The sequence below is a fragment of the Penaeus japonicus genome, unplaced genomic scaffold, assembly GCF_977035675.1.
Source record: "Penaeus japonicus unplaced genomic scaffold, GWHDUDI00000001_assembly GWHDUDI00000037, whole genome shotgun sequence".
Taxonomy (NCBI): domain Eukaryota; kingdom Metazoa; phylum Arthropoda; class Malacostraca; order Decapoda; family Penaeidae; genus Penaeus; species Penaeus japonicus.
The window spans coordinates 26,183,767-26,193,918 of record NW_028234439.1 but is presented as its reverse complement, the minus strand read 5'-3'; the positions used below and the strand labels follow the sequence as shown (position 1 = coordinate 26,193,918).

Sequence of the window (10,152 nt, the reverse complement as noted above, 5' to 3'; positions counted from 1 at the left end):
CTCTTTCTTTTCTCCCTTGCTCTTTTCTTTTCTTATTTCCTCCCTTCTTCTTTCTTTCTTTCTTTTCTTTTCTCCTCTCTTTTCTTTCTCTCCCTTCTTCTTTTTCTCCCTCTTCTTTTCCTTTATTAAAAAATAAATTACGATTATTAATTTAAACACATTTCTTTTCCTTTTCTTTCCTTTATTCTTTCTCCTCTTTTCCCTTTTCTTTTCCTCGTACGCTTTCTTTCCTTTATTGATCTTTCTCCTTTCAATTTTCTCTTGTTCTTGCTTTCTTTAAAACATGTTTTCGGATTTTCTTTACTTTCCCCTTGATTTCTTGCTTTACTCCTCATTTCTCCTTATTTTTACTTTACCCCAGTCTCCCTTTTATTTTATTTCTTTCTCACTATTTATTATCATCGTATTTGATATTTCTTTCCCTTTAATTTATTTCTTAACTTTATTATCGGTCCTTCTTTCCCACTTTATTCCTTTTTATTTCATTTTCGTCATTTACATTTCCTTGACACCCTTCCACATTTTCCACATTTTTCTCACCTCTTTTCTTCGTTTTTTCTTCATTGTCTTTCCCTTTCCGCCATTCTTTCCTTTCTTTTCCATTTCTCCTTTACCGTTCTTTCTTTATTTTTTCTTTCCTCATCTTCGTATTCTCTTTTCTCTTTTCTGTTTTCCTTTCTTTTTTTTCTTTCTTTTCCTTTTATTTTCTTTCCTTCTTTCATTTCCTTTCTCTTCGGTTTCTTTCCCTACTATTTTTTCTGTTCTTTTATCAGATTTTTATTTCTTTACCGTTCTTTACACTTTCCTTTCCTTTCTAATCGGACGATTTATTTCTTTATTTTCCTTTAATTTTCTTTATCTTACTATTCCCCTTTCTATTTCATACGGCCTATTATTCGCTGACATTTTTTTCCTTTCACAATAAAATGTTTTTACTGTTTTTTTTCTTTTGTTTTGTTTTTTTTTTTTTTTTTTCAAACTTGTTTTTTCTATTTTTTTCACTTTCTCATTCTTTTTTTTTTTCTTTTTTTGTTTTTTTTTTTTTTTTTTTCTTTTTTTTTTTTTTTTTTTGTTTTTTTTTTTTTTTTTTCCTCAATTTTTACCTTTTTTTATTTTTTTTTTTTTTTTTCCATGTTTTCTTTTTTTTTTTTTTTTTTTTACTTTTTTCTTTTTTTAACTTAATTTTAAGTTTTTTTATTTTTTTTTTTTTTTTCTTTTTTTTTTTTTTTTCACCTTTTTCTCTGTCTCCTTCATATTTATTAGATTTTTTTTCCTTCACACAATCTGTTTTCATTTTTTTTTTCCTTTATTTTCTTTTTTTTATTCTTTTTTTCGTTTTTTTTTTCTTTGTTTTAAGTGTTGTTTTTTGTTTTTTTTTTGTTTGTTTTTTTAGTTTCTATTTGTTTCGCAGTTTTTGGTTTTTTAATTTATTATTTTGTATTTATTTTTTTTTTTTTTTTTGTTTTTTTATTTTTTTTTTTTTTTTTTTTTTTACATTTTTTTTTTTTTTTTCTTTTATTTTTTATTTTGGTTTTTTTTTTTTTTTATTACATTAAGGTTAAACGTTAATTTTTTTTTTTAAATTAATTATGTTTTTATTTTTGTAATTAACTTTAATAATGATGTTTTTATTGTGATGTTATGGTAAAAAGAAGTATTTATAAGGAGTACAATTATTATATTTTTTTGATATTTTAATGGTTTATTATGATTATTTATGTTTTATAAATATGTAATTAAAATTGTTAATTCTATAGATATTTTTATATTTTTTGATTTATGATTATTAGTTTTTTGTTTTATTTATGTTATTAATACGTTTTTTAATTGTACTTTTATTTATTAGATTATATTTATAATTTTTTTGTTTCTAGTCATAAGTAACTTATCTTTATAAAGATAAGGATAATATTCATCAAGTGAATTTTTTTTTAGATTTTATTTTTTCTTTATTATAAGTATCTTTATGATTTGGTATAAAGTATTACTTATACATTATTCCTTCATTTATGACTTATTATTGACACTTTTCTGTAATTCATTCGTTTCTCGCATTTTAAATTCTATTTACTTATTTCCTTCTCTTTTAATCTTTACTTTCTCTTTTTTTTTCTTCTTTTTTCCACTTCTAAGATGTCTTTTATCAACATCTCCGTCCTTGAGCAATTAAGACTATTTTCCTCTACCTTACCATGGCTGCGTGTTCATTACTTTGTTTCGTCTCTGATAATACTTTTTGGAGTAGGTATTGTGCATTCGAAACCCGTGAGATCTGCAGGTAATAAATCATTCGGAATTTTCTTTTCTAAATTTGTTTTTTACCATGATAAATCTTCTATCACTTCTGAATGCATATCGATTTCCAGATTCTTCAACTTTTGTTCTCTCTCTCGTTTCTCTCTCTCTCTCTCTCTCTCTCTCTCTCTCTCTCTCTGATCTATATCTCTCTCTTTCGCTTACGCTCTATTTTCCCTGCATTTAGCAGTTTTTTAACAATCATTTTCCTATGAATATTTTTTACCGTTTATAAATACGATTATTATCTTGTGGTATATTACCATTTCCCTGGATTGATTTATTAATTATTTTGTTATATTCTGAGGTATCTGATGGCCTTTGATTGAAGATCATTAAGCATGGTAAACTCCAGATTAAAATTATTCAAAAAGGTTTTAGTACTTAGGGATCGACACTGAAAAGTTTCCCCTTTCTTATATATTGTAACATTTCTGGTCTACAGATTTCTTAGTAATCAGAGTGAAGTTGGCAAATGTCGCTTGCATGAGGACCTTGGAAAGTTACTTTACAAAAAAAAAAAGAGATAAAAAAATGCTTCGAAAAAAAAATCGGTGCGAATATCGTTTTGATAATAATAATGATTAATGATAATAATGATGATGATGACAAATAATAATCGTATTTGTAAATTCTAACATAATCTTACGTAGAAAAAAAAAAACAGTTGATTCAGGTTGTGGTGACTTAAGAGATCTTCTAGTAGAAACCAAGATTGTAGTCCTTAATCAGTCTCATGCCCCCAAAAAAATTTAAAAAACCCCCTACATGAATTTGTGGAACGATTCTCCATTACATTGAAGTCTACTACATCTTTTATAAACAAGTAATTGAACACCAAGGTTGGACCACTTCGCGAACAACAACGAAGTTCGGGAAACAATGAAGGTTGAAAACCATAAAGCTAAAAACTTTTTCAGGAACACATTCCATTGGCGGGGTGTCTCAAGGTGATCAGCGAAAGACTGTACAAAGCTTTCGTCTCTAAATATAGTTTACCTGTGTTCAAGCCACTTGGTCTCCGCGCCAGAGGATTCCAACGACATTTGCAAAAGCTTTGTTGTCAATGATTGTTCAGTATGGAGAAATCTTGTTCTTGGTACGTGCCAGAGAGTCATTGCGAATAGGATGAAATATTATATATCAGAGAAAAACCAATCCCAAAAACAACAATACTAACAAACAATTAGGATATATGAAGATATAAGTATGAGAAAAGCCAGCAAGCAAGACCACGGTCCAGCAAAGCAAAGACCACTAATATGTTCTAATATATATTCTATATATAATGAAATATATTATAAAATATATATATATATATATACATATATATATATAAATATATATATATTATAGTACATATATATGTTATTATATATATATATATATATATATATATATCTATATATATATATATATTAAAAAACTTCTAGGCTATGATTTTTGTCTCATATACCAGTATTGAATAAATATTCATGGCCGACCCCCACCCCCGACTAGTCCGACCTCTCATCCCCCGACGAGGTATCTCACATTGCCCCGATAGACCCCCCTCAGGTAGTATATTTTTTCGTCCTACAAAAAGTTTATGCAGATATTTTCTTCTTATTGTTTCATCAACTTCACAGTCACTTAGTCAGAAATTCCCCTGTGCCGCACTTATGATACCTTGTCAATAGTGTATAATTTATTTTCCCGTTCGTATTACTGACCCCGCCCATGAGGAGTTTAAGGAAAATAGGAGACGGAGAAGACTGACACAAGGACACAAGATAAACATATTTCGGACACAATGCTTCAAAAAGTTACACGAAAACCTTACTTTTAAAAAAAAAAAAAAAAAAACTGACATGGGCGTGTTTCCGTGTATATCCGTATTTCGTTTTTAAACCTACAAAGGGCCTAAAACGGCTCACGGACTGATTTTACTTTTTTAATTTTTTAAAGTTATATATATATATATATATATATATATATATATATATATATATATATATATATATATATTATGTTTATAGTCTCATCTTTGCCCCTCGTTTCAGCCATTGGTTTTTATTATATGTCAGCTTGGTTATGAAAATAGAACTAAAATAAATATATCATCGTAACATACTTGTCTCGCTCTGGTTCTCTCTTTCTCTCTCTCACTATATGGGAATGATATCTTGTCATTATTTTGCAATATCTCAAAACTTAATCATTTATTGTGTATAATTACATGACCCTCTAAAACCAACAAGCTGAATGACTCGGCATTTCTATTTGTATGTTTTTCTTTTTTTCTTTTTTTCCCTCTGATATAAATCCTGCTAATTTTGTTATTAGTCTGACTGAATTAATTTAGTTGACCAGTTATTCGGAAACAAGATATTCAGATATTTAAAGGTTTAGCCATTATTACACCCAGTGAGCATAAATGGTTATATATAAAAAAAATATCACTAGACAGAGAAAAAATCTCAGCATGTTGCACTACCATACCACGCGGAACCTGTCTATGCTCGCTGTGTCAGCTACCGCTGCGTGTTTGTGTCGTCATGTGTGTTGTACGACTGGGTTCCCTTGGGAGGGCAAAATGGGGTCGTGGTGGGTCGTAAATGGGAATTTCAACTGACTCAGAGTACACGGGCTTTAGGAGAGAAGCAATTGCGAAACATTTGTTTTGTGTGTGTGTGTTTCTATGTTACTCTAGATAAAAGGTTCTAATAAACGTTACATGTACAAAAATGCATATTTATTTAGGTCGGGTCCATAAATAGATATAGTTTAATACTGTTTTATGACAGCTATAGATATTCAAAGCCAAATTACTGAGGGAATCCGTAGGAGCGCCTGGTGTGCTCTAGCTTTAACCAAGGTCCACATCGTACTGGTAGGTCGTGGTGGGCTGTAAGGAAGCACGTGGAGTCTCAACAGACACATGTGACTCGGGGGCGGAGTACACGGGTCTGGGGCGCTGGCGGCGTATTCGCGAGACTCACACCGAGTCCCATAGCGAGCCTCGCTCCTCGTAGGTCACGTCGGCAACGTAGCCGTGTCGCCATCCCCCACGTAGTAGGGGTCACCTTCTGCAGGTCCTGGCCGTCGGTGTAGTGAGCTGCACGTAGTACGATCCCTTAGTGTTGTCACCATCGCGGGACTCCTGCTGGCCGAAGTCGTTACCGGAATACTCGTCCTTCACAGCCCAGTTGAAGTCGTACTTGGCATCATCATACTCCACGGAGTCCTCGAAAGATCCCTAGAAAATATATTTCCCATTCACTCAATTACTGATATGAATACTACAATGATGCAGAAATTTGTATAGAAGCACGATTGAAAACAAGTATTCGTTGAAATTTTTCAACGCAATTAAGCATTAGGGAAGTATACCGACAATGTATATCACTTTTCTTGTATCTAACACGCACCTGTGGAGCGTTATAGGAGTAGGTTCTGGATCACAAGCTTATCTGCACATGCCTAGCCACAGCCACCGCCACACCGAGCAAGAAGACGGACCTGTAACACTGCACATGTGGTTTATAGTAAAACAAGCATCATACAGTCCGACGAATAGTAACATTGTCCCTTTGCATTACAAATCTATCTTAAACTAATCTTACCACGCACAACTTAGTGTGCTCCTCATTACTGGAGATCTAGTTTTGACAAAGAACTGACCAAACAAGGGAATTGTGCCGTACTTTATATTGTAGCCAAAGGGGACGTCACTCTTCTACTAAATGTAACATCCGGAAGAAAGCAGTGCGCTTGTCGCCCTTCAGATTTTTTGCTGCGTTCTGTCCCCTACCCCCTCACCCTGCTACCACTCCTTCCTCTTAAGTCTCCCCGCCCCTGTTCCTTCTTTCCCCCCACCCACATCCTTCCCTCTCCCCACCTCCATCTCTCCTATCTCTCTCTCATCCTCATGCCCTGTCTCGCCCTTCCATCACCCAACACACGTCCCTAATACGTCACAACACCTTGGTCCCATACAGCTGGATAAGAGAGTTAATAGTTCTTCGTCCTAGAATCTGAATGCCAGGGTCGAGCGTTGGTTTTTTCGTTCATCCGCAAGACTTCGTCATGATTTATTGGCCTTTTCTCCTTCATGAATGTTGAGAAATACATTAATGTAGTATTACAGCCAACTGAGATGCTCACATTCAACTCTGTCCGAGAAAATTAGATATCGGTTTTAAACCAAGCTCACTATTTGTCATTCCAACCCAGTTAGACCCTATTTCCCTGTTACTGATAAAGCATTTCAGTCTACTTCTTTAAATATGGTGTACATGTGCTCCCTTTTGTATGTGTGGTGTGGTATTGTGATCTCATATGGCATACACACACGAACATATATATTATATAATATATTTTTTTTTTTATCTATACATATGTGATGTGGGTCTGTGTGTGTCCCCCCAACCCTGTGTGTGACGTGTGTGCACGTGCTTTTTGTATTTTTTGTATTAGTATATATGTAGATATGTATTATAGTCATTATACGTTTTATGTTTATGTAGACACACATGTATATATATATAAATATATATGTATATATATATATATATATATATATATATATATATATATCTTACATATATATACTAATAAATACCTATATCTATATAGAAAAACACATTATATAAATGTTCTGAACATATACATTATATACTTTTTTCTTATTTATAACACAAACATACTTATATTAAAACACCCACACAAATTTGTGTATCCGTGCGTGTGTGTATAAACACACACACACACACACACACACACACACACACACATATATATATATATATATATATATATATATATATATATATATATATATATATATATATATATATATATAGTGTATCACAGCCCTCTGAGATGCTCACATTTAACTCTGTCGATAATTAGACATCGTTTTTACCAAGCTTATTATTTGTAATTCCAACCACTATTCCCTGTTACTGTACAACATTTCAGTCTACTTCTTTAAATAAGTGTACATGTGCGCCTGTTTGTATGTGTGCGTGTGGTATTGTGCTTATATGCATCCACACACAAACATATACATTTTCATATCTATATATGTGTGTGTGTCTGTGTATGTGTGTGTTTACACGTGTTTTTGTATTTTTGTGTGTATAGATAGATATAAATATAAATACAGATATGTAGATATGTATTACATATTATACGATTCTCCAAAAAACACAAACTCCCCCACCCCCACCCCCCCCCACCAATCAAAAAACCCTTTATGTATACGTAGACCTATATGTATATCTGTAAATATTATGTGTATATGTATATATATAAAATACATATATATATATATATATATATATATATATATATTTATATATATATATATATATACATATATATACATATATATACATATATATATAATACATGTATATATACAAATAAATCCTATATCTATATAGGAAAACACATTATATAAATGTTCTGGGCATAAACATCATATATTTTTTTTCTTATATATAACATAAACATACTTATACTAAAACACCCACACATTTTTGTGTATGTGTGCGTGTATGTGTGTAAGCACACACACACACACACACACACACACACACATATATATTTATATATATATATGTGTGTGTGTGTGTGTATGTGTGTAAGTGTATGTATTGTCATCTATCTTACTCTACGCACACCAACAGAACACACTCAAAACAAAACAAAACAAAACAAAAAAAAAAAAACAATATATATTAAGAGATATATATATATATATATTTATATATATATATATATATATATATATCTCAGATATAGTATATATATAGTATATAGCAGAATATACAACTACATCAATTTTATACTAAAAAAAAATCATATTATCAGTCTCTCCTATCATGTTTCATTCTACCTCCAAATTTTGCTTATCCCTCCCCCTTCTTTTCTCTCTTTCTTTTCTCTCTTTCTTTTTCTTACTCCCTTCTCTCTCTTTCTTTTTCTTACTCCCTTCTCTATCTCTATCTCTCTCTTTCACTCTTTCTCTTTCTGTCCCTCTCTCTCTCTCATTTTCTTTCTTTCTTTTCTCCTTTCTCTTCTCTAAGTTAAAAAAAAAAAAACAAAAATCACTCAAAAAATCAAAAAAAAAAAAAAAAAAACCAAACAAAAAAAAAAAAAAAAAAAAAACACAAACAAACAAAAACAAACAATACACTACAATAAAGAAAAACCCCCAAAAAAAAAAAACCAAAACAAACAATCTATCTTTCCACATCTCTATCTCTTTCTATTTCAGATCACTTGAAATGTCTATTTTTTCCTTTTAATTACACATAAAGACATATATCACATTTATATTAGAAAAATACACGTACTATATGTGACTAATTTATTCATTGATGATCATTTTCAGTGTTCAGATATATACAATGGGAATATTTATTTGTACATACGTATATGCGTGCGTGATTGGGTGTCTACAGTAAAAAAAAAAAAAAAAAAAAAAAAAAAACATTGGATTTCTGGATTTGTTTCAGATAAACTCAAATATTGTTCAAGAAAAAAAATCACCTATTCTATGAAATTTAAGAGAGACATTATTTCTTTTCGATTCTTTGAGATGAAATATAGGTTGTTGGTAAGACAGAAATGCATATAGTCGGTTGCGCTTTTAATGTAATAAATGTCTATAAATAAATAGATACATTTTGATCAGCGGTCTTCATCAATCCATTCTTACTGAGGGAATCCGTAGGAACGCCTGGGTGCGGCATACTGGGGTCGTGGTGGGCTGTACACGGGAGTCTCAACAGACTCTTCCGACTCGGGGGCGGAGTACACGGGTCTGGGGGCGGAGTACACGGGTCTGGGGGCGGCGTATTCGCGAGACTCCACCGAGTCATAGCGAGCCTCGCCCTCGTAGGTCACGTCGGCAACGTAGCCGTTGTCGCCATCCACGTAGTAGGTCACCTTCTGCAGGCGGCCGTCGGGGAGCTGCACGTAGTACGATCCCTCAGTGTTGTCACCATCGCGGGACTCCTGCTGGCCGAAGTCGTTACCGGAATACTCGTCCTTCACAGCCCAGTTGAAGTCGTACTTGGCATCATCATACTCTACGGAGTCCTCGAAAGATCCCTAAAAAAAAAAAATTCTCATTCAGATAACAACTAATATAAATGCTACGTTGATACTGATATTTGTATAACATGATTGACAATTATTCACTGAAATTCTTCGAAGGAATGAAGCCTTTGGAAGTATACAAACAAGGTATATCGTGGTTTCCTTGTGCCCAACACTCACCTGTGGGGCGTTATAGGAGTAGGTTGGCAGCTTATCTGCACCAGCCACAGCCACCACACCGAGCAAGAAGAGGACCTGCAACCACATTATGTTTTAGTAAAACAAGCCTCAATACAGTCGAGAATAGTAACATGACTGCCATACATTACAAATCACTTAAACGAAAATACCACGCACCTTAGTGTTCATTCTGGAGACCTAGTTGACACACAACTGACCAAGCAAGGGAATCGTACGTACTTATATTGTGAGCCAAATGACGTCACTCTTCTACTATCTGTTACACCCGGAAAAAAAACAGTGCGCTTGTCGCCCTTCAGATTTTTTGTTGTGTACTGCCCACCCCATTACCCTCTACTCTTCTTCCTCTTAGTCCCCCCAGCCCCTTTCCTTCTCTCCCCACCCCCATCCTTGTCTTTCCATCACCCAATTCACGTCTACAATTACTTCAACACCTTGGTCATTACAGCTGAAAGTCCCAAGCTCTTCGCCCTTCTGAATGCCACGGTCGAGGTGGTTTTCATCGCAAGACTTCGTCATGATTTATAGCTTTTCTGCCTCACGGATTCTGGGAACCATTACTCC

The 10,152-nt window shown here is 33.0% G+C and overlaps 1 protein-coding gene across 3 annotated transcripts; it reads right to left on the bottom strand.

Annotated features, from left to right (window-relative positions):
* Positions 1-8,926: 8,926 nt before the first annotated feature.
* On the bottom strand, positions 8,927-9,756 carry LOC122255570 (uncharacterized). Of its 3 annotated transcripts, none has more exons than XM_086532007.1 (3): positions 9,745-9,756; positions 9,562-9,642; positions 8,927-9,399 (listed from the first exon to the last, which is right to left on the bottom strand). In XM_086532007.1, exons 1-3 carry the CDS (start codon positions 9,754-9,756, stop codon positions 9,001-9,003), a joined length of 492 nt encoding a protein of 163 aa, XP_086388133.1. In that variant the 3' UTR covers positions 8,927-9,000. The 3 variants fall into 3 exon arrangements, with proteins under 3 accessions (XP_086388133.1, XP_086388134.1, XP_086388132.1); XM_086532008.1 differs by having other exon boundaries at positions 9,568-9,642; XM_086532006.1 differs by lacking the exon at positions 9,745-9,756 and having other exon boundaries at positions 8,927-9,387; positions 9,562-9,654.
* Between the last annotated feature and the right edge of the window lie 396 nt (positions 9,757-10,152).